The sequence below is a fragment of the Eptatretus burgeri genome, chromosome 1 (genome assembly GCF_056783735.1).
Source record: "Eptatretus burgeri isolate ZD-2024b chromosome 1, Ebu_testis_v1, whole genome shotgun sequence".
Lineage (NCBI taxonomy): Eukaryota > Metazoa > Chordata > Myxini > Myxiniformes > Myxinidae > Eptatretus > Eptatretus burgeri.
Window position 1 is genome coordinate 26,702,660 of NC_140961.1, and position 25,726 is coordinate 26,728,385.

The 25,726-nt window shown below is 33.9% G+C and overlaps 1 protein-coding gene across 1 annotated transcript; it reads left to right on the forward strand.

The window, feature by feature from the left end:
- Nucleotides 1-345: 345 nt before the first annotated feature.
- LOC147034073 (uncharacterized) lies at nucleotides 346-25,726 on the forward strand. The gene is made up of 5 exons (XM_085849078.1): nucleotides 346-1,596; nucleotides 1,693-1,851; nucleotides 2,102-2,159; nucleotides 2,505-2,563; nucleotides 25,717-25,726. The coding sequence occupies exons 1-5, from the start codon at nucleotides 1,550-1,552 to the stop codon at nucleotides 25,724-25,726; spliced, it is 333 nt and encodes a 110-aa protein (XP_085705204.1). The 5' UTR covers nucleotides 346-1,549.

Consider the following 25,726-nt stretch of genomic DNA (forward strand, 5'->3'; position numbering starts at 1 on the left):
TTTGGTGATCAGAATAAATTTGTAATTGAGGAGATGAGTTGGTATATCAGTGAATATACTCCTAATCTTAAAACAGAAGAGATGTTGAATCGAAGACTTAACTCAAAAAAACCACTCAGTGTATCATACCTCAAAAGAAGATGTCAACACGTTAAACTCAATCAAACTACTTACACGTGGAATTTGGGTGTTCTGGAAGGAAAGCCACGATATCTGTGGATGATTTTTAAAAAGCCAGATGGTGATACTGCGACTGATAAGAATAATGCATTGAGTGATAATGCTAAGGTGAAACAACTTCGCGTTTCTCTAGATGGAACATTTTATCCACGAGAGTAGGGAAAGAATACTGGTTCTGGCTCACTTTTCCCCATGTAAATGAATGGGGGATTTTCAGCCATGAAATTTTTCTTTTTTTTTCCCTGAAAAAATAAATCCCCTTTTTAGCCCAAGGTATATTTATTTGTCTCCCCTTTTAACCTGGAGCCTGGTGTTGGCTTAGTGGTTAGGGTGGTGGCTTGGGATCCCAGGGTCCTGAGTTCAAATCCCGTTGGCTGCTGAATTAACACCAGGGGGTTGACTCAGCCTGCCATCCTTCCGAGGTCGGCGAAATGAGTGCCAGTGTACTGGTCCCGGTGTATGCCCCGGTTAGAATAGGTGTACCATATCCCTGTGTGTCGTAAGAGGCGACCAGGGTTGGTGTCAGGAAGGGCATCCGGCCATAAAACATTGCCTCAAGAAAAAGCCAAACCCCTGCACAGCAGGGAAAAATGGCTGTAAAAACGGTCATTTTTTTATTTCCCCTTTTAACCGAGGGGCTCTCTATTCAAATAGCCCATACAACAAGATAAAGATTTGTTAAAGGTGATTCTAAAGAAATATCTGAAACGTCTAAGCCTCGGGGCACTCTTTATCAAATAACCAATGCATATTGTTTAGCTCACTCATTGAACCTATAAACATTTGTTCATTCTCAAATTCCTTCAATAGTTTAATTTTCTTTGCACAATAATCCCCATCTAAAATATTGAAAAACAAAACATTTGAATCTTTATATTTTTTAAGATACCCCTTTTGTGCCATTACGAAATGATAAACTTGTCTTAATGATCTCATCTGGCCACCGCCCGAGTTGCAAATCATTTTTGTACATAAACCATGCCATAAAAAAAGTTTTGTTTCAAATGTTTTCAGTTCATGCCGTGAAAATGAGGAAGTGTTTTTTGACACGGCCGTGCTGTGTGAATGAGGAAGTGGTTTTGGACTGTCATGCTGTGAAAAAATAGGAACTATTCTGTGAGACAAGGTCTCGTGTTTATATTTTATCTCAGAACACGAACTGAAAACATTTGAATCAAAACTTTTATGGCGTGGTTTATGTCCAAAAACGATTTGCAACTCGGGCGGTGGCCAGATGAGATCATTAAGAGAAGCTTGTCATTTCCTGTGCCCACACCCAATGATTAAGCAATTTCCTCATCGTTGCTTTATAAGCGGTTCGCCAGACAAAGTTTCTGCCAGACAGGATTTTCATTTTTACAACTGAGGCATGGACGATATTTCTTCCGATGAAGCCAACAGCCCACTACAGAGTTGGTAAGTTTGTGTATGCTTTTCTCTTTGAACGATGAAGCAAATGATTATTAATTAAATCATGATAATTCTGATATATATATATTTTTTCCCTGACAGGGCATTGGAAGAAATTGAGTTCACATATCACGACGTGGTTCATGAAATTAATACTCTTATTGAAGAGATCAATGATTTTAGAAGAGAATTGAAAGACATTTTCAATGAGTGGCATGAAGTCTTATCACGTCCTCTCATCTCGAAGGAATTAAACCAATGGTGAGACACGTGTGTGTGCCTCTCTCTCTGTCTGTCTTTCTACCTACCTCTCTCTGCTCTTATTGAAGAGGCCAATGATTTATAATGACTGGTCTCTGATCTCGAATGAATTAAACCAATGGTGAGGCACGTGTGTGTGTGTCTATGTGTGTGTGTATGTGTGTGTGTGTGCGTGTGTGTGTGTGTGTGTGTTGCTTTCCCTGTCTGTCTCTTCATCTATACCCTTGACTTATTTTTTTTTTTTTTTCAGCACTATCGCACAACATCAGCTGTTGAAGCAATCTTGTACAACACATGATTTTCTGGAGGTAAATATTTCTGAATTATTATTAATATCACTCGTACAACACATGATTTTCTGGAGGTAAATATTTCTGAATTATTATTAATATCACTCGTACAACACATGATTTTCTGGAGGTAAATATTTCTGAATTATTATTAATATCACTCTCTCTTTAGAATGTCGCCTTATGTTGGTTGCATCATTAGTTTGGACGTGGTTTTGTCAGTACACTGGAATTCATTTTATTGACCTTGAAAGGATGACAGGCTCCTGGTGTGTTAATTCAGTGGTCAACGAGGCTTATTCATATTACCATGTAATTATCTTTATAGAACCTAATTATTATCCACTTTTTGTTTCAAAACAGAATATGGTGTCTGAGTTTCGAAATCACAAGGCGTCTGAAGAAGATTGCTGGGAAAGATTGTACATTCTCGCAAATGAATATTTAATATTTTCAATATTAATAAATTATATTTGTTTTGTTTACAATTACTTGATTCTGAATTACAAGAAAAGAATAAAAGAGATGTAAAGGGGGGGGGGGGGTGGGGGGAGGGGGGGGGGAGGTGCGCTCCCCCAATGACCCATCACCCCCTCATCCCATCCCTCCCCTCCCCATGTGTGTGTGTGGGGAAGGGTGGGGGGTGGGATGAGGGAGGTGGTGGGTCAAAGGTGGGGGCGCACAGGGGGATGAGGGGGGTGGGGCTTGTGTGGGCGGGGCTTGTGTGGGTGGGGTGTGTGTGGGAGGGGCTTGTGTGGGCGGGGTGTGTGTGTGTGGGTGGGGCTTGTGTGGGTGGGGCTTGTGTGGGCGGGGGTTTATGTGGGTGGAGCTTGTGTGGGAGGGGTTTATGTGTGTGGAGTTTTTGTGTGGAGCTTGTGTAGGCAGGGCTTATGTGGGAGGGGTTTATGTGGGCAGGGTTTATATGGGCAGGGGTTTATGTGGGTGGAGCTTGTGTGGGAGGGGTGAATGTGGATGAGGCTTATGTGGATAAATGGATGGGTGGAGAGATGGGGGGTGGATGAGTGGAGCTTGTGTGGATGAGTGGATAATTTTTTAATTAAATAAACACGTTGTGTGTGTGGGGAACTAATTAACTAATCACTAATTATGTGAATATGATGAATATGGGTGGAGCTTGTGTGGGGTTTGTGTGTGTGGAGCTTGTGTGGAGTTTTTGTGTGGAGGTTGTGTGGAGCTTGTGTGGGGTTTGTGTGGGGTTTGTGTGGGCGGGGCTTCGGTGGGAGGGGCGTGTGTGGGCGGAGTCAAAAAGGGGCGGAGTCAAAAATTTCAATTTATTGGAGCTTGTGGGGGGTGTGTGGTGGGGTTTGTGTGGGGTTTGTGTGGGCGGGGCTTGTGTGGGCGGGGGCTTGTGTGGGTGGAGCCAAAAAGGGGCGGAGTCAAAAAATTTCAATTTATCTTTGTCTTTTGTAATTCCTGTGAATAAAATGAACCTAAAATCTCTTCCCCTTCCAAATCATATATCTTATAAGTCCAAGGAACCGTATCTATTACATCAACAATTTTAAAAAGCTCGTTGGTCCATCTTTTCGTATAACCTTTTTCAAAATGAGATTTCCACCTATATATTCTTACGATATCACCAACTTTGAACTTAGGTTTTCTGACATTAATCTCTTTTTCATATTTTAATTTTGTAAATGTTTCTGATGGCTTCATATTTGTTGACGTGTGAATCGTGTCATTGTACTTATCCACAATATCTTGAATAAAAGATGACCATTGTTGTGAACCGAGTTGTGTGAATTTTTTATATAGTCTCTCTTTTAAGGTACGATTAAAACGTTCAACAACAACTGCCTTCCCTTCATTAAAGGTACTGTATAATGTAATACTGTTATTTTTTAGAAAATTCATAAATGTCTTGTTATAAAACTCCCTACCCTCATCAGTCCACAATTTTTTAGGTTTTCTCTTACTTTTATTAAATATCTGTTGGAAGGCTAACATAAGAGTATTACCTGTTTTGTTTTTTAATGGTACAACCCACGCATATCTACTCCTCAAATCAATAACGGTTAAAGCATACTTGTACCCCTTATCATTATTGAGTTCAATCAAATCAGCAGACCAGATATAATCTACTTCCTTGGAATAAACTTTCCTTCTCTGAAACTTTGTGAATATTGGTTTATGTAATTCATCAGCTAATTGCTCTTCAGTCTTAATGGCATCATTAGAGCCTATAAGTTTTTGAATTTCCAAGTCCAAGTTTCAATTTAGCACTGATCATCTTCTTCACAAAGAACCGATCAACTTTTTCTCTCAAGGTTGGATTTTGTATCAGAGACAAATTATACAACATTTCTCTATCGGCTTCATGCTTTTCTTCCAACGTTGTGGTATTCCCATAATCAATATCGTGTCTCATGCACACTTCATCAACTCTATTGATAGGCCGACTCCAGGATTTAGGATTGTCTGCCTCATCTAATCTTTTATCCAAGTTTGTGCCTGGGCCACAGAAAGAATACCCTGGAAGATGTAATTCCCCTGGTATTCCAGTAGTTGTAAATTTACTTCCTGATAAAAACTTTTGGATATCTCCTCCTAGTTTGTGTTGGGAGATAAATTGATTTTTTTTTGAACCACACACCGAACATATACCTTTTTGTATAACCCTGTTATTTTTACTTTTAATATATGAAATATTTTTAGTATTAGTTTTCTTTTTACATTTGAGACAATAACTCATTTATTTATGAGAAAAATTCCTGCAGAGTGCAAAAACCTTTTTAGTTTCCAACATGCACATTTGAATCTTGATTTTTAAAACATAAAGAATCCTTAGAAATGCCTTCACTCTCTCCCCCATTTATTTAAGAAAAAAAAATAAAAATGAAAAACTTGAATTAAAATACCTGTCTTCTCGATGTCAATAGTCTTGTCGAAAGTATTGTAAATAGACTTATCAATTCTTTGTTTTCCTCCTCGGTGGGTTGAGTTATTTTCTGTAATACCCCTAATCTTTTTTTAATCTCACTGGTTTCCATATTTTGATATTTATTTTGTCTCGCTCTTTCCTCCCTCTCCTCCTTCTCTTTCTTCTCCCTCTCCTCCCTCTCCTTCTCTTTCTTCTCCCTCTCCTCCCTCTCTCTCTTCTCTCTCTCCTCCCTCTCTCTCTTCTCTCTTTCCTCCCTCTCTCTCTTCTCTTTTTCCTCCTTCTCTTTCTTCTCCCTCTTCTCCTTTTCCTCCTCTTCCCTCTCTTCTTCAACTCCTTCCTCATCCCTTACTATCCTTGAATCGCTTACACCCCATAGAATATTATACATATATTCATCAGGATTTCTTGTTATTCCTGTATCCAAAATAATTTTTTTACAACAGGAAACCAATAAAATTTCTTTTGAATTTCTAAAAGAGCCTTACCTTTTCTTAACTTTATAATTTTTTCATTATTTAACATTCTAATTAAATCTAAAGTTGTCGGTTTATCAACATCAGCATAATGCCAATCTTTTATTGAAAATACCTCATTCTTATGTTGTAGAACATATTTATTAAAATACCGAATACCCTTTTCTTGAAGGTATGCTTGGACACAGAAATGATAATTTTCTTGAAGCCTTCTTGCTGTCATTTATGTATTAGAAATATATGTTAGAACAATATTATGGCACGAAACACCTCCCCATCTTCCCATAGTTAAATCATTTTGTATTTCCTTACTTATTATATATAATCCTGTTTTTTCTGTTTTCATGAGATAAACAAGGGCAAAACCATTATTATATTTACCCTTATTAAATTCTTTTATTTGTTGTTTACTAATCGTAGCCCCACAAAACTCATTCTCGATACCAAGTGGATAATATTCTTCCTTACGAGACTGATTTAATTGTTCCAGGTCTTCGAGGTTAATTTTAAATGACCAATTATACCCTAAATCATTCATATCATATCCCCATTGTTCTATTCTCATACAAACGATACGCCCTTCTTTATAAAAATTTATTTTAATTCGAACTGTGAATTCTGTATGACCTGGAGATAATATCAACACTTCTGTATCTTTGGAATACACAGCCGTTTTATTTAAGGATATATATTGTGATAAATCGCTTAATCTCACCAAGTCATTCGCGTCAGTCGGGCTTGGATAATTTTTTAATTTATAAGCATTTTTCATGTTAATATTTTTGGTTATATTATATTTATGTCGTTCAGCCTGTGCCTTTGTGTAATAATTTGAGAAATCAATATCCAGTTCTTGAGATAAACCAAAGATAGAACCATCTTTACCAACATAAGTCATTTATATTAGATTAAAAATAATATCATAAAATTTTTTATTTTTGTTGAGTTGAAATAACACATATAGGCATAATTGGCCACAACACTTGGAATTTAATTCTTGGACTTGAAATGTTTGATAAACACCATTCTGTAAGAATTTTATGACTTCAACAGGTGGTGGAAGACCAAAACTATCAAAATAATATTTGTCTTGACTATTAAAAATACAAACCCAATGAGAACCGTTCCCATTATTATCTTCTAAGTTCATAATAATATTCTTTGTATGTTTCGGCACATTTGTTAATTCATCTCTCATACAAATAACCACATTATGAATTTTTAATTTCTTACAATATTTGACAAGTTGTAAATTTGATGTTGTATTCTTTCCAAATTTTTTCAACCACTCATCAATGCTCATTTATTTATTAGAAAGATATAATCCATTACCTCTTTTCGTTAATTTTACACCTGCTTGTGCTATAGAAGAAAGCATATCTCCAACTAACAATCTCGCTTTATCAGGCAGACCTTCAAGTTTTTCAGCAAAATCTACAATTACACCACTTCCACTAATTTGTTTCTCCAACTCTTTGTTATGTCTTTCCAATTCTTTTTGAGCCTGGAGTTGAGCCTTCCTTTCGTTGGCAGTTTTCACCGCTGTTGAAATACCACCCGTCAATGCTCCAACCGCACTTAAACCAGCAAATAAAGGAATTAGAAATGGGAGAAATCCTCCACTCGTCTCTCTTATTGAATATTTTTTCAACATTGGTTTTGTCATTTTAATTTTAAGTGAGCCAGTGTCATTCAAGATTTTAACCTGTTCTCTTGTGAGAAAAACATCAATTCTTACTGCTCCTTTTCTCTGAATTGTATTAACGTTAATCGTACAAGGCTTTTGATTTTGAACACAAGATGATAGTTTATGAAGATTGATTTGATTAACATATACCCCAGTTGGTACTTTGCCACTCATTTATTTAACAAAAAATTATGTGAGACTAATCATCACACCATTATCTGTATTAATCTGCAATTCTGTTTCTTCCAAAAGCAAACAATATGTATCAACTTCTTCACTCTCTCCTCTTTCAATGTATAGGGAAGTATCCACTCGATTAGACTTTATAGTTTCCTTTTGAGCGCTCAGGTCAAACGCATAGATTGTATACAAACTTTTAAATGCTGTCATATCCAAAATAGGTTCTTTATTTCCATTACTTTCACACACCTTTTGGTAAGACTTGTATGCTTCAGCAAAATCATTTTTTTCCCAATTAATTTCCAATCTATCTCGTGGGTAAAATGTTCCATCTAGAGAAACGCGAAGTTGTTTCACCTTAGCATTATCACTCAATGCATTATTCTTATCAGTCGCAGTATCACCATCTGGCTTTTTAAAAATGATCCACAGATATCGTGGCTTTCCTTCCAGAACACCCAAATTCCACGTGTAAGTAGTTTGATTGAGTTTAACGTGTTGACATCTTCTTTTGAGGTATGATACACTGAGTGGTTTCTTTGAGTTAAGTCTTCGATTCAACATCTCTTCTGTTTTAAGATTAGGAGTATATTCACTGATATACCAACTCATTTCCTCAATTACAAATTTATTCTGATCACCAAAAGCACTACCAACACCAAAAAGCAATCGATTTTCATTATCATTCCTTTGTAGTTGAAATCTAATTTTAAGGCCATACAGAACTTTATCATGATCACAAAATCCAAATATACCTTTAAGAGGAACTGCCACAGTAAAACTATTTTCTGCTTTTGTATCATCATTATACATTCCTTTCCTTTGAGTATACCCAGGGTCTGTGTTTGTTCCCGTTGACATATCAGGAATAAAACCTTCGACAGACCCCTTTCCCATTCTATCACTGAATGTATAGAGTGTAAATTTTATCATTTCAGATACAGCAGAGACATAATCAACCGCTTCAACTTCTTGTGTTCCAATATACAAACGCACACTATCAAACATTTTCCAGAAGAAATCATTTACAAGTGTAGCGTTTGTGTTATTCCCAACCTTAGTGAATTTAAATTTACACAACAAGAAACTTTCGGAGAGATTCAAATAGGTTTGTTGATTATTTATTTCAAAACTTTTTGTACCATTCGTATTCCAGTCTGTTCCAGTTATTGCATTTACCTTGAAGTAATCTTCTTTTTTAGTGGAGTTTGAGATAATAATAGTATCATCCAAATCATAGATACTATCAATTGCTTCCATACTTGTATTTATTTAGGAAAAAAAGATGTTAAAACTTTTGAAACCCTGATCCAAGTATTTGAATTATTTTCTGTCGTTCTTGGGGGACAACTGAGTTTTGCCTTTCTTAATTTCTTTTATTGCTTGTAATTTATGAGATTCCTTCTGGGCATCTTTTATACTCTTTACAGCACCTGCAACATTTCCCACAGCAGAAGCAGTTGAACCAATTAGATCTTTATGTTTAAGAATAGTTGAACCAATACCCATGAGAGTATCAATTATCCCATCTCCTCTAAATTGATGCCCAACACCCCTTTGTCTCTTAGGTTTATAGTATCCTCTACCAAGATACATACCTTCACCCTTGTAGTATGGGGAAAGGAACATCCCATCCCCTGTAATTATTTTATATTTTCCCAACTCGTGTTTCCTCACAATAACCATCGTATTTATTTATTGGAAAACTTCACGTAGGTGAATTCTGATGGATATAACTTCTCCATTAAAAGAAATCACACGATTATCTTGGTCGGTTATCCTAAAATTTACTCTGTGTATGGTTTTTCCTGACACAGGTAGATAAACCAAATTTTTGGGTTCCATATTGAATTTATAACCAATTGGGGTTGAGTATGCGCTGAATGAAAATATTGTATTTGTTTTTTTCCCATCATTATAAGCACCATCAATCAAATCACAGTGAATTAACACCGAATTTATTCCTGAGGATATTTGAATGACATTATCACTGTAAAACGTCCCATTAGTTTCAATCTTTTTTGAGGAGAAACCCAATAACTCTCTAAATGAATTATCAATTGTGAAATCAACCTTGTAGTTATTTTTAACTTTAATCGTTGATTTTGAAGTATGTTTTTGAATGTTTATAACAATATTTTTTGGTTCATCACCCTGTTCTTTCATAAGACGAGCAATTTCGGAAGATATTTGAGAAATCTCATATGCTCCGGGTGAGACTGTTATCGTTTTGTATCCACTTCCTGGATTATAACTAAACTTGTCATTTTTCTCGGTTATATTAAATAAGGTATTATAAGTTTCCATGGACAATAAAGATGCCTCATATTCTTTTGTTGTGTCAAGTTGTAGTGGGTATGGGAATGAAGATGTGTGGTCGCTTGTTGTGAAATTGAAACTAAGGATTGTGCTTCTCATCTTATTTAATATGAGATAAAATGTCTTTGTATTGATATTTATTAATTATTTTCATGTTCATCAACTGGTCTAAAATGGCTGATGCTTCATTAAAACAATTGTTATTTCCAGCCTTCTTACTGCCTAACAACAATAACAGTCTATTAACTAATTGCGATGGGTCATTTGGAAGAAAACTAACACCTGAACCAAGGATACTTAAAGCCTGAATAATGTGTTTCTCCTTCTCATTCTTCCTACTTTTACCAGAAAGAATAACCTTATAATTTAGAGTGTTCAGCAGATCAATATATACTCTATCATCATTATTTTCCATATCCAATGGTTTATCAATATACTTTGATTCATCCCTCACAGTTGAACCTTGTCTTCCATCTTTTGTGAGAAGAAACATTAATCTTGGAGTTAGTTTAACAGGGGGTTGAGCAGAACCCAAGAACCTTAATTCATCATTAAATATCAATACCTTTTCTTGAACAAGATGAAATATTGCTGATTGTTCTGTTGGAATGAGTCCTGCTTTGGTTTTTGAATCCGCTGAATATTCATTGTTTTGAAGAGCATTCACAATATAATCAGGGGTCGATTAATCTCTTCCAGTTGTTGAAATAAACCTTCATCATCATATTCTAATTCTCCTAAATGCTCTAATTCTTCCTCCGTCATTTGACTGAAATCTTTTAACATTTGAAGTTTTTAGGAGTATATTCTACCGTGGGAACTGTGGAAACATCTTTCATTTTTCCTTGGGAAGTTTTTAAAAGTGGTTTAAAAAATTTCTCTTGTTTTCTTTCAAATGCTTCTTCGCCCGTTAGTTTCTGTCTGCGTTTCTTCTTTATGTCTTCCTGCTGTTTTACAACTTTTGAAACCAACTCTTGATGTTCCCTAAATCTTCTTGCTCTTTCTTTCGCATCCATTTATTTATTGAAAAATATCATTTAATATCTCATCTTGTTTCACAACAATATATTTATATTTTTCAGTCGTGTGTTTCATGTAATCCCCAAATTCCTTTTTACTACATAATGTAGAACAATTGTCTCTCCAAAAATTGTTTATATCTATTGAATTTAACTTGAATAAAATAAAAGTATTAGCATTGTTTCTGATGGAACGACGAGGAAGCTGAAAGTACGATTGACTAAGATAAATACAATTACAAGAAGAATGTCTCCCTCTTGTGTAGTAGCTGTCCATTACCGTTTGGTTTCTCTCATTAACACAATCATCAAAGATAACGAGGTTCTTTTTGGATTTATCCAAATCTTGGGGAGACGGTATATCATCCGTATTATCACTCAGAATACAAGTTATCGGTTTTGATTTCTTTTTACATCTCTGTGTATCACAAAATAGTTGTATTATATCTTCAATGTTAAAATCATTTAGGTTTTTTGAAGTTTAAATAAACCGATTATATCTTCTTTTTGAAGACCAGCATTAAAACCTTGTGAGAGTAGTTGATACTCTGGTTGAAAACTCGACTTTGTGAAAATTATTAAATTATCATAATCTAAAAAGTTGGGAGTGAGGAGCATCTTTAAAAGTAAGCAGGTTTTTCCACATCCACTTGAACCAACTATGAGGCATCTTAATGAATTTGGGAGATTTTTATGGTTGTCAAATTTTATCTTATTTTCCCAAATAGGTAAAAAATCATTCATTTATATATTTGGAAAACAGGTTATTTAATTTATTCTTGGCTTTTTTCGAAATTCTATATTTTATCCTAAGTTCAGGTTTAATTTCAAGATAATCCATTATTTTATTTATGCAATATCTTGTGTTGATATTTCCCTGAAAATCACATCCATGAATAAGATATAACAACAATCCTTTGAACATTTCTCTAATACGTTCAGTTTCTTCCCTTGTAAGGAAAGGTGTGTTCTCACCCTCGTTCTTTACATTCATTTCTCGAATCAATCTTGTAAAGTAATTCATTTTTGGTGTAAATCTAAAAGAATTATTTTCCTTTTTATATTTTTGATTATCATTAATTAGAAGATAATCACAGAATATACATTGTTTATAGGCTTTTGACTCTGTGTTTAATCCCCGTCTTTCACACGCAGGACAATTCTCAAATTTGTCATATGGAGAATCATGGAATTCAAGAGGCTCAAAATCGAGTAAACTATTCATATTTATAAAGTAAAACTTTACTTAAACTGAAATTCATCTTCGATATCATCTTCGATACTTTCAGAATCATCTATACTTTCATAACTATCATTTGAACACAAACTCTCGGTGTCATAACTATCGTTTGAATGCAAACTCTCGGTATCATAATCACTCTCATAATCTTCAAAATCTTCAGTTGAATATTGGCTCATTTAATTAGTAGAAAAAACATTACCATCGATATCGATATACATTTTTTCATTAACAGATTCAACTGCTACATTTTTTATATTAAAGGTAATTTTAAAATGATCCTTAACTACAATTGAACGAAATGTCATTTCACCTGATATATTAACATCCTTTATTTCATCAGGATTTATATCTTTAGGGTTGTTGAAAAAAATACAAATTTCTCCTTGCATATTACAGATGGTCTTATCTTTTCTTTCTAAAGCTTCATCCATAAGGTTTTTATTTTTTGATACCTTTTCTTGTTTCATTGCTTTTTCTAGTTTTGAATATATTGCCAGAAGGAGAGGAGAAACTTTTGTTAGAGATACCTTAATTGATGTTCTTCCAGGTATACTAAAAGCCCTTCCACTGAAGTAAATTGAAGAACTCATCATATCCACCATAATTGTTTTTATCCAATAGTTGTTATATTTATCTTTGTTCAATTTTACATCCTTGACATATTTCTCAGCATCTTTAACAAATGAAGAGATTGATTGAAACTTGTCTTTTGTGTCTTGAAACATTGTATTTATTAAGTGAAAAAGTTGGAGGATAAAATGGTTTTAAGCACAGATTCACCTGTAAAATAAACGAAATTTTCATCAAGAAAATTTTAGTTTAAGCACAGATTCACCTGTAAAATAAACGAAATTTTCATCAAGAAAATTTTAGTTTAAGCACAGATTCACCTGTAAAATAAACGAAATTTTCACCAAGAAAATTTTAGTTTAAGCACAGATTCACCTGTAAAATAAACGAAATTTTCATCAAGAAAATTTTAGTTTAAGCACAGATTCACCTGTAAAATAAACGAAATTTTCATCAAGAAATTTTTAGTTTAAGCAAAGTTTTATTATATAAATATGGTGAATACAACATACTGCGATGTTTGTAATCACGAATATAAACATTATAGAAAACACCTCCGAACCAACAAACACACATTTAATCTATTTCACAAAATATCCCCTCTTGAGTTGGAAAGAAAACATTGTGATACCTGCTCAAAGGATGTTTTGAAGAGTAGTTATAATAGGCATCTTCAATCACAAAAACACAAGAAAAATGAGTTTAAAGTAAAGGGAGACTATTATATTGAAAACACTGATGGGGCATTTAAAGGGCATATAAAAATAAGGATTTTTCAATTTGGAGAACCCGGTCCATCATCAATAATTGAATCAATTGAAATAGTGAAACCTGATGTTGAAAAATTTATTAAAAAAACATTAAAAGAAATGAAAACTTTAAAGTTTTATATGGGAGTGAAAATGAATATGAAAAGACAAGATGAAGAACAAACTCCTTATATGAGGACAGATCTTCATTTTATAACATCATTTCAAGATTTTTTGAATAGTGGGGTTTATGAAGAACTATCAAGACAAGAGGAGGATGTTGATAATACAGTGGTAGGAAGTGGATTCAATATTAAAAAAATCATCTTTTAGATGTACACATTCTAAAATCAAACCCTCTTAAAGCTTCTTCTTATATTGAATTACCAAAAGAAATAAAACGAAAGAAGGCAGTTGTTAATATTAAGAATAATGATAATAAATGTTTTCTCTGGTCTGTTCTTGCTCACTTACATCCACCAAAATGTAATTCAGAAAGAGTAAAACAATATATGAAATATGAGAATACCTTGGACATTAAAGATTTTAATTTCCCAATGCCACTAACAGATATTCCTAAATTTGAGAAAAAGAATAATCTTTCTATTAATGTATATGGATTAACGGATACAAACAAAGTTCAAATATTAAAAATTTCAAACAACTTTAAAAATGAAGAAACACACATTGATCTTTTATATTTTAGTGTTGGAAATAATTCACATTACACATACATCAATAATTTATCAAGATTAATCTCTTCTCAGGTATTCAGAACAGCAAACAAAATATATCCTTGTAAGCGATGTCTTAATTCATTTCATACAAAAGAACGATTAGAACAACATTCAAAATATTGTAGTAATCATAAATCAGCTGTAATTACAATGCCTAAACCTGGTGAAAAGATTTCTTTTGAAGATTATAATAAATCTATCATGCACCCATTTGTGATATACGCTGATTTTGAATGTATCCTTAAAAAGATAAATACTGCTTCTCCTAATCCAAAAGAACCATATACAAATAAATATCAAAAACATATTCCTTGTGGTTTCTGTTATTATATCAAATCATCTGTTGGAGAAAAGTATAATAAACTTGAACAGTATAGTGGAAAAAATGCTTCACAAGAGTTTGTAAAACGATTAGAAAAGGATTGTATAAGACTAACTAAATTAATGAAAGAAACAAATGAACCGATGAAATTAACCATAGAAGAAAAATTAGAATTTAGAAAGAACAATATCTGTCATATTTGTGAGGAGGAAATTGAGGAGTCTAAAGTTAGGGATCATTGTCATCTTACTGGTAAATATAGAGGTCCCGCTCATTCCTGTTGTAATCTTAATTATAAATTACCTTCTTTTATTCCAGTCTTTCTTCACAACAGCGCCAACTATGATACACATCTATTTATAAATGAACTTTCAAAAACACCAGGGAATATTTCTGCCATAACAAACACAAGTCAAAAGTATATTTCATTTACAAAAATGATATTCACAAAACCTATAACTCGTATTCGGTTTCTTGATTCTTACAAGTTTATGGGAACACCACTAGCCAACCTCGCATCAAATCTAAGCTCCACGGGCTCTTTTCCAAATCTTAATTCATTCTTTCCAAAAGAGGAAATTCTAACTAAAGAGGAAATTCAGATTAAAGAGAGAATTCAAAGTAAAGAGGAAATTCTAATTAATGAGGAAATGAATGAAGAAATTCTTACTGAAGATGAAATTCTAATTATACAGAAAATTCGAACAAAGAATGAAATTCTAACTAAAGAGGAAATTCTGATTATAGATGAAATTCTGATTAAAGAGGGAATTCTAACTAGAGAGGAAATTGAAACAAGGAATGAAATTCAAAGTAAAGAGAAAATTCTTACAAGTAAGGGAATTTATCCTTATGGTTATATGGATTCATTTATGAGATTTAAAGAAACACAACTTCCTTCAAAAGAAAGTTTCTATAATAACCTTTATGAAGAAGAGATAAGTGATAAGGAATATAAACACGCACAAGAAATTTGGAAAATATTTAAGACAAAGAACCTTGGAGAATATCATGATTTGTATCTAAAAACAGATGTTTTATTGTTAGCTGATGTGTTTGAAGCTTTTAGATCACTCTGTCATAATAAAAATTGTTATGGATTAGATCCTGCCCACTATTTCACAGCTCCTGGTTTAGCTTGGAGTGCAATGTTGAAAATGACAAAACAAGATATAGATTTAGTCAGTGATGTAGATATGCTTTTGATGATTGAGAAGTCTAAGAGAGGTGGAATATCACAAGTATGTTCAAAAAGATATGCTAAAGCAAATAATAAATATCTTCCAAATTATGAGAGTGAAAAAGATAGTAATTATTTGATGTACTTTGATGCTAATAATTTGTATGGATGGGCAATGTCTCAATCTCTGCCTTATGGTAAATTAGAGTGGGTGGAAGAAAAGGATTATGAAAAGGCTTTGATGAATATTGTTATTTCTTCTCAAGAGAAATTGAATGACAAAGAAGAAGGTTATTATTTTGAAGTTGATTTGAAGTACCCGAGTGATCTTCATAATAAGCATAAAGACCTTCCTTTTGCATGTGAGAAAGAAACCCCAAAGAAAGAATGGTTCAGTGATTATCATAAAAGTTTTAATATTCAAGGCAAATCAACAGAAAAGTTATTAACAACATTCTATGATAAAGAGGGATATGTTTTGCATCAAAGGAACTTGAGACAATATTTATCTGCTGGGTTGAGAGTAGCTAAAATTCATAGAGTTTTAAAATTTAAACAAAGTCCTTGGATGAAAAAGTATATTAAATTCAATACAGATATGAGAACAAATACAAAAGTAAAATTTGAAGGGGAATTCTATAAATTGATGAATAATGCTGTCTTTGGAAAGACAATGGAGAATGTTAGAAACAGGCAAAACATTAGATTTGCAACATCTTGGAAAGAAGCTTCTAGATTGATAAATAAACCAAGTTTTGAGAGAGAAGAGGTTTTTTCAGAGAACTTTTCTGCTATTCATATGAAAAAGGAAAGTATTGTCATGGATAAACCAATTTATATTGGAACAGCAGTTCTTGATTTATCAAAGATATTGATGTATGATTATTTGTATAATGATTTAAAGAAAGAGTATGGTGAAAATGCTTCATTGTTGTATATGGACACCGATAGTTTTATTCTAGATATAAAAACTGACGATGTTTATAAGGATATGAAGAAAAACATTGGAGTATATGATACAAGTAATTTTAGTAAGAAGAGTGAGTTATTTTCAAAAAAGAATGAAAAGGTTATTGGTAAGTTTAAGGATGAGTTGGGTGGAAAAGTAATGAGTGAGTTTATTGGATTGAGAGCAAAGGCATATGCTTATAAGTATGGTGATCAGATTGATAAAAGGTTAAAGGGAATAAAGAAATATGTAATAAAGAAATCAATAACTTTTAGAAATTATTATAATTGTTTGATGAATAAGAAAGAAGAATATAGGAAAATGAATACAATAAGAAGTTATAAACATAAGATATATAGTGAAGAAGTAAATAAAAAGGCATTAGGAGCCTTTGATGATAAGAGATTTATTTTAGATAATGGAATAGATTGTGTTCCATATGGATATTGTATGATAGAGTGTATAAAATAGATTGTGTTCCATATGGGTATTGTATGATAGAGTGAATAGAATAGATTGTGTTCCATATGGACACAAGTTTTAACGATGGGAAGATGGGTTAGGGTTTTTAAGGGCTTCCGCCGCGTTTTTCACAATATATAAATGGTCGAACCAAGTATTAGTCAAACTAAAGAGTGGAGAAAATCTCAGTCTTGGTATATAAATGGAAAACATAATGAATGTGAAAAATATCAAATAAGTCTTATTGAAAAAATATCTAAAACAAAGGTAAATAAAACAAATATGCGAATCAATTTAAAAACCAATAAGTTAGAGGATGTAAAGAAAATAATAAATATGTTTGAATGGACTGAAAAATTTGATGGTTATCAATTGAACAATGGAAAAATAATTTACTACAATATCAAAATGATATGCAACTCAGGAGGTGGTCAGATGAGATCATTAAGAGAAGTTTATCATTTCGTAATGGCACAAAAGGGGTATCTTAAAAAATATAAAGATTCAAATGTTTTGTTTTTCAATATTTTAGATGGGGATTATTGTGCAAAGAAAATTAAACTATTGAAGGAATTTGAGAATGAACAAATGTTTATAGGTTCAATGAGTGAGCTAAACAATATGCATTGGTTATTTGATAAAGAGTGCCCCGAGGCTTAGACGTTTCAGATATTTCTTTAGAATCACCTTTAACAAATCTTTATCTTGTTGTATGGGCTATTTGAATAGAGAGCCCCTCGGTTAAAAGGGGAAATAAAAAAATGACCGTTTTTACAGCCATTTTTCCCTGCTGTGCAGGGGTTTGGCTTTTTCTTGAGGCAATGTTTTATGGCCGGATGCCCTTCCTGACACCAACCCTGGTCGCCTCTTACGACACACAGGGATATGGTACACCTATTCTAACCGGGGCATACACCGGGACCAGTACACTGGCACTCATTTCGCCGACCTCGGAAGGATGGCAGGCTGAGTCAACCCCCTGGTGTTAATTCAGCAGCCAACGGGATTTGAACTCAGGACCCTGGGATCCCAAGCCACCACCCTAACCACTAAGCCAACACCAGGCTCCAGGTTAAAAGGGGAGACAAATAAATATACCTTGGGCTAAAAAGGGGATTTATTTTTTCAGGGAAAAAAAAAGAAAAATTTCATGGCTGAAAATCCCCCATTCATTTACATGGGGAAAAGTGAGCCAGAACCAGTATTCTTTCCCTACTCACGAGATAGATTGGAAATTAATTGGGAAAAAAATGATTTTGCTGAAGCATACAAGTCTTACCAAAAGGTGTGTGAAAGTAATGGAAATAAAGAACCTATTTTGGATATGACAGCATTTAAAAGTTTGTATACAATCTATACGTTTGACCTGAGCGCTCAAAAAGAAACTATAAAGTCTAATCGAGTGGATACTTCCCTATACATTGAAAGAGGAGAGAGTGAAGAAGTTGATACATATTGTTTGCTTTTGGAAGAAACAGAATTGCAGATTAATACAGATAATGGTGTGATGATTAGTCTCACATAATTTTTTTGTTAAATAAATGAGTGGCAAAGTACCAACTGGGGTATATGTTAATCAAATCAATCTTCATAAACTATCATCTTGTGTTCAAAATCAAAAGCCTTGTACGATTAACGTTAATACAATTCAGAGAAAAGGAGCAGTAAGAATTGATGTTTTGCTCACAAGAGAACAGGTTAAAATCTTGAATGACACTGGCTCACTTAAAATTAAAATGACAAAACCAATGTTGAAAAAATATTCAATAAGAGAGACGAGTGGAGGATTTCTCCCATTTCTAATTCCTTTATTTGCTGGTTTAAGTGCGGTTGGAGCATTGACGGGTGGTATTTCAACAGCGGTCAAAACTGCCAACGAAAGGAAGGCTCAACTCCAGGCTCAAAAAGAATTGGAAAGACATAACAAAGAGTTGGAGAAACAAATTAGTGGAAGTGGTGTAATTGTAGATTTTGCTGAAAAACTTGAAGGTCTGCCTGATAAAGCGAGATTGTTAGTTGGAGATATGCTTTCTTCTATAGCACAAGCAGGTGTAAAATTAACGAAAAGAGGTAATGGATTATATCTTTCTAATAAATAAATGAGCATTGATGAGTGGTTGAAAGAATTTGGAAAGAATACAACATCAAATTTACAACTTGCCAAATATTGTAAGAAATTAAAAATTCATAATGTGGTTATTTGTATGAGAGATGAATTAACAAATGTGTCGAAACATACAAAGAATATTATTATGAACTTAGAAGATAATGATGGGAACGGTTCTCATTGGGTTTGTATTTTTAATAGTCAAGACAAATATTATTTTGATAGTTTTGGTCTTCCACCACCTGTTGAAGTCATAAAATTCTTACAGAATGGTGTTTATCAAACATTTCAAGTCCAAGAATTAAATTCCAAGTGTTGTGGTCAATTATGTCTATATGTGTTATTTCAACTCAACAAAAATAAAAAATTTTATGATATTATTTTTAATCTAATATAAATGACTTATGTTGGTAAAGATGGTTCTATCTTTGGTGTATCTCAAGAACTGGATATTGATTTATCAAATTATTACACAAAGGCACAGGCTGAACGACATAAATATAATATAAACAAAAATATTAACATGAAAAATGCTTATAAATTAAAAAATTATCCAAGCCCGACTGACGCGAATGACTTGGTGAGATTAAGCGATTTATCACAATATATATACTTAAATAAAACGGCTGTGTATTCTAAAGATACAGAAGTGTTGATATTATCTCCAGGTCATACAGAATTCACAGTTCGAATTAAAATAAATTTTTATAAAGAAGGGCGTATCGTTTGTATGAGAATAGAACAATGGGGGTATGATATGAATGATTTAGGGTATAATTGGTCATTTAAAATTAACCTCGAAGACCTGGAACAATTAAATCAGTCTCGTAAGGAAGAATATTATCCACTTGGTATCGAGAATGAGTTTTGTGGAGCCACGATTAGTAAACAACAAATAAAAGAATTTAATAAGGGTAAATATAATAATGGTTTTGCCCTTGTTTATCTCATGAAAACAGAAAAAACAGGATTATATATAATAAGTAAGGAAATACAAAATGATTTAACTATGGGAAGATGGGGAGGTGTTTCGTGTCATAATATTATTCTAACATATATTTCTAATACATAAATGACAGCAAGAAGGCTTCAAGAAAATTATCATTTCTGTGTCCAAGCATACCTTCAAGAAAAGGGTATTCGGTATTTTAATAAATATGTTCTACAACATAAGAATGAGGTATTTTCAATAAAAGATTGGCATTATGCTGATGTTGATAAACCAACAACTTTAGATTTAATTAGAATGTTAAATAATGAAAAAAATTATAAGGTTAAGAAAAGGTAAGGCTCTTTTAGAAATTCAAAAGAAATTTTATTGGTTTCCTGTTGTAAAAAAAATTATTTTGGATACAGGAATAACAAGAAATCCTGATGAATATATGTATAATATTCTATGGGGTGTAAACGATTCAAGTATAGTAAGGGATGAGGAAGGAGTTGAAGAAGAGAGGGAAGAGGAGGAAAAGGAGAAGGAGGAGAGAGAGAAGGAGGAAAGAGAGAATAGAGAGAAGGAGGAAAGAGAGAAGAGAGAGAAGGAGGAAAGAGAGAATAGAGAGAGGGAGAAGAGAGAGAAGGAGGAAAGAGAGAATAGAGAGAGGGAGAAGAGAGAGAAGGAGGAAAGAGAGAAGAGAGAGAAGGAGGAAAGAGAGAATAGAGAGAGGGAGAAGAGAGAGAAGGAGGAAAGAGAGAAGAAAGAGAAGGAGGAAAGAGAGAAGAGAGAGAAGGAGGAGAGGGAGAAGAAAGAGAAGGAGGAAAGAGAGAAGAGAGAGGAAAGAGAGAGAATGAATAAATATCAAAATATGGAAACCAGTGAGATTCAAAAAGATTGGTGGTATTACAGAAAATAACTCAACCCACCGAGGAGGAAAACAAAGAATTGACAAGTCTATTTGCAATACTTTCGACAAGACTATTAGCATCGACAAGATATGGATTTTAATTCAAGTTTTTTCTTAAATAAATGGAGGAGAGAGTGAAGGCATTTCTAAGGATTCTTTATGTTTTAAAAATTAAGATTCAAATGTGCATGTTGGAAACTAAAAAGGTTTTTGCACTCTGCAGGAATTTTTCTCATAAATAAATGAGTTATTGTCTCAAATGTAAAAAGAAAACTAATACTAAAAATATTTCATATATTAAAAGTAAAAATAACAGGGTTATACAAAAAGGTATATGCTCGGTATGTGGTTCAAAAAAAAATCAATTTATCTCCAAACACAAACTCGGAGGAGATATACAAAAGTTTTTATCAGGAAGTAAATTTACAACTACTGGAATACCAGGGGAATTACATCTTCCAGGGTATTCTTTCTGTGGTCCAGGCACAAACTTAGATAAAAGATTAGATGAGGCAGTCAATCCTAAATCCTGGAGTAAACCAATCAATAGAGTTGATGAAGTGTGCATGAGACACGATATTGATTATGGGAATACCACAACGTTGGAAGAAAAGCATGAAGCCGATAGAGAAATGTTGTATAATTTGTCTCTGATACAAAATCCAACCTTGAGAGAAAAAGTTGATAGGTTCATCGTGAAGAAGATGATTAGTGCTAAATTGAAACTTGGACTTGGAAATTCAAAAAACTTATAGACTCTAATGATGCCATTAAGACTGAAGAGCAATTAGCTGATGAATTACATAAACCAATATTCACAAAGTTTCAGAGAAGGAAAGTTTATTCCAAGGAAGTTGATTATATCTGGTCTGCTGATTTGATTGAACTCAATAATGATAAGGGGTACAAGTATGCTTTAACCGTTATTGATTTGAGGAGTAGATATGCGTGGGTTGTCCCTTTAAAAAACAAAACAGGTAATACTCTTATGTTAGCTTTTCAACAGATATTTAATAAAAGTAAGAGAAAACCTAAGAAATTGTGGACTGATGAGGGTAGAGAGTTTTATAACAAGACATTTATGAATTTTCTAAAAAATAACAGTATTACATTATACAGTACCTTTAATGAAGGGAAGGCAGTTGTTGTTGAACGTTTTAATCGTACCTTAAAAGAGAGACTGTATAAAAAATTCACACAACTCGGTTCACAACAATGGTTATCTTTTATTCAGGATATTGTGGATAAGTATAATGACACGATTCACACGTCAACGAATATGAAGCCATCAGAAACGTTTACAAAATTAAAATATGAAAAAGAGATTAATGTCAGAAAACCTAAGTTCAAAGTTGGTGATATCGTAAGAATATATAGGTGGAAATCTCATTTTGAAAAGGGTTTTACTGAACGATGGACGAAAGAACTTTTTAAAATTGTTGATGTAATAGATACAGTTCCTTGGACTTATAAAATATATGATTTGTATGCGGAAGAGATTTTAGGTTCATTTTATTCACAGGAATTACAAAAGACAAAACTAAGCAGATAATACACCTTTGTGGACACTAGAGGGACAAGTCCGAGGTGTATTACAGTATATAATGTGTGTCAAGGGGGACGTTCTTAGATCTGTGAACCCCAAACACAGAATCCTCAACTGAATAGTCAAGGTTTAACTTTTGTTTGTGTGTGTGTGTGTGTGTAATGGGAGCAATAGGTTGGCGCTTCACTCCCTCCTACTATACACCGTTGTGGACACTCGAGGGCCAAGTCCGAGGTGTATAACAGTATATAATGTGTGTCAAGGGGGACGTTCTTAGATCTGTGAACCCCAAACACAGAATCCTCAACTGAATAGTCAAGGCTTAACTTTTGTTTGTTGATGTGTATGTGTGTGTGTGTCCCAACCCTCACATTCAAAATCTCAACCCCAACCCTCACATTCAAAATCTCAACCCCAACTCAATCCTCGCCCAACACAATGTCTTTTTCAAAATGAGATTTCCACCTATATATATATATATATTTTTACGATTTTTTTCTTCTTCCAATTCTGTCTTTTAAGGCTTTCAGGTTTGATGACGTAGAAAGGGGGAGTAAGCCTGCACTTTCTTCCCAGAACTTTCTTGATCTTGCTCCCATCAAGCACCATCCGACAAAGAACTACATCGATAGGTTTAGATCCCAAAGAGTGATAGCAACTCCAAAAGTCTCCAAAATATAAATAAATAAAATAATAATAATAATAAATAAATAAATAAATAAATAAAAGCCCCCAAAAAAGTTTCAAGTGTCCAACATAAACCCAACTTTCCAAGTCTTCAAGGTATAACCACATTCCCGTTGAGTTTCCAAGATATGTATCACATTGTGAGTTATCAATCCAGAACCCACATTTCAAGTATTCAAAGTAAAACCAACTTACAAAGTCTCTTAAGGATAACTCATTTACTGATTTTTTCAAAATTTGTGAGTCTCCAAGGTAGACCCCATATTTAGAACCATCTTGGCAGAACACTTTTCCTGAGTCTCCAAGGTAGTTATTTAAACCATCAAGGCAGAACTCATTTACTGATTTTTTCAAAATTTGTGAGTCTCCAAGGTAGGCCCCATATTTAGAACCATCTTGGCAGAACCCTTTTCCTGAGTCTCCAAGGTAGTTATTTAAACCATCAAGGCAGAACTCATTTACTGATTTTTTCAAAATTTGTGAGTCTCCAAGGTAGACCCCATATTTAGAACCATCTTGGCAGAACCCTTTTCCTGAGTCTCCAAGGTAGTTATTTAAACCATCAAGGCAGAACTCATTTACTGATTTTTTCAAAATTTGTGAGTCTCCAAGGTAAAACTTGTATTCTGGCTCATCAAGGTATAACTTGTTCAGTGGGTATTGTCTTGATAACTCACAATGAGTACTATTGCTGTAAAACTCTTTTTCAGGATTTTGCTGGTCTCCAAGGTATAACTCTTTGGTTGAGTCATCAAGGACGAACTCGTTCTGTGGGTCTTGGTCGCTCATAAGGTCTTCAACCAAGCCAACAATTTCCCCCCAAGTTGTAGCAAAAGCAGTATTTTCATTTCGTATTTCAGACACAATTTCCTGTGAGAGAAAATAATAATGTATTAATTAAGTTATTTAATTATTAAATGAGTATGCTTCAATCAAAGTTTGAAAATAGGAAAATAAAAAATCTTACCTCAATAGATAAGAGGTTTGAATCCAGTTCATCAACTTGAAGGTTTAGTTCCATAGAAGACAGACAGTTCGAGACAAGCACGCAGAACACCATTGCCAGCAAAAACAAATGTTTAAAATGGAGCCTGGGTTTGAAGCTTTTATAGAGAAAGACTGGTGGGTGTGGTTTCCTTTGGAAATTCCCTGGGCAAGCCTAGGCAAGCCTTCATTGGGAAATTTTTCAAAACCATAACATCCTGTAATTTTCTAGTGATTTCTTTGTGAGTCAGAGATGAACTGGAAATGATGTAAGAGTGGGCGGGGCTTAGCAAAAGTAGGCGGAGCTTAGGAAAAGTGGGCGTGGCTTAGAAAAAATACCTTATGAAAAGTGGGCGGAGCTTAGCAAAAGTGGGCGGGGCTTAGGAAAAGTGGGCGTGGCTTAGAAAAAATACCTCATGAAAAGTGGGCGGAGCTTAGCAAAAGTGGGCGGGGCTTAAAGAAAAGTGGGCGGGGCTTAACAAAAAATAACCTGTGGCTCAGGAGGTGGTCAAACAAGAGCATTAAGAGAAGTTTATCATTTCGTAATGGCACAAAAGGGGTATCTTCAAAAATATAAAGATTCAAATGTTTTGTTTGTCAATATTTTAGATGGGGATTATTGTGCAAAGAAAATTAAACTATTGAAGGAATTTGAGAATGAACAAATCTTTATAGGTTCAATGAGTGAGCTGTTCAACCCCCAGGTGTTCAATTCAATGAGGTTCAACCTCCAGGTTAAAAGGGGAGACAAATAAATATACCTTGGGATAAAAAGGGGGGTTTATTTTTAGGGAAAAAAAATATAAATCGCTGAAAATCCCCCATTCATTTACATGGGGAAAAGTGAGCCAGAATCAGTATTCTTACCCTACTCACGTGATTCGTCAGCCATTTTTTAAATTATTTTTTAAACATTCAAAAATCTTCTCTGAAGTGGCTGAACAGATCGAGGTGAAACTCGACATGTATGACCGCCTATCCATGAGGAACAAAAGGTTCACACATTTGACATCATTGGTCACAAGGTTTGGCAGCCATATTGGATTTACCCTAAAACTTTAAATATCTTCTTCTCCACAAAGGCTGGACAGATCGAGCGGAAACTTGACACACATGTTCCCCAAGACGTGGGTTACATGTGTGTTGAGGAATAATTGATGGGGCACTTGGTTTGGCAGCCATATTGGATTGAAGAAAAATATTAAATATTGTTTTCTCTGGAACTGCTTTACCAATCGACATGAAACGTCACATTTATGATCGAGTTGTGATGGGGAATAATACATATGTTAAATTTCATCTTGATTGGGTGCATGGTCTGGCACACAGAATTATTTAATCATTTGAAATTGTTTCTTTTTTTCATTTTTATTTTTGAATTAGGTTCACTTGGCTGTGCCTGGATGGATTTGAGGGTAGAGGAGTAGCGCCATGGGTTTAGGTCAGGTGTCCAATCAAAGTGTGACGTCTTTGTACCCAGTCACCACTGCCAGCAGTTATAAAGTGGCAGTTGTAATAATGTCTCTTATTAATTACATAACACACCAGTACACAAACATCACACAAAACAAGTCCGGTGAGGGTCTGCAAACGCTGATTGCTCTTTTTTTCTTTACAGTTGCTATTAA

What these genes read in the sequence shown, in the direction of transcription:
- LOC147034073 (XM_085849078.1), top strand. Translation starts at nt 1,550, where the DNA reads ATGGACGATATTTCTTCCGATGAAGCCAACAGCCCACTACAGAGTTG. An exon ending in AACAGCCCACTACAGAGTTG is followed by an intron (nt 1,597 to 1,692) that starts GTAAGTTTGTGT and finishes TTTCCCTGACAG; the next exon opens with GGCATTGGAAGAAATTGAGT. An exon ending in CAACACATGATTTTCTGGAG is followed by an intron (nt 2,160 to 2,504) that starts GTAAATATTTCT and finishes GTTTCAAAACAG; the next exon opens with AATATGGTGTCTGAGTTTCG.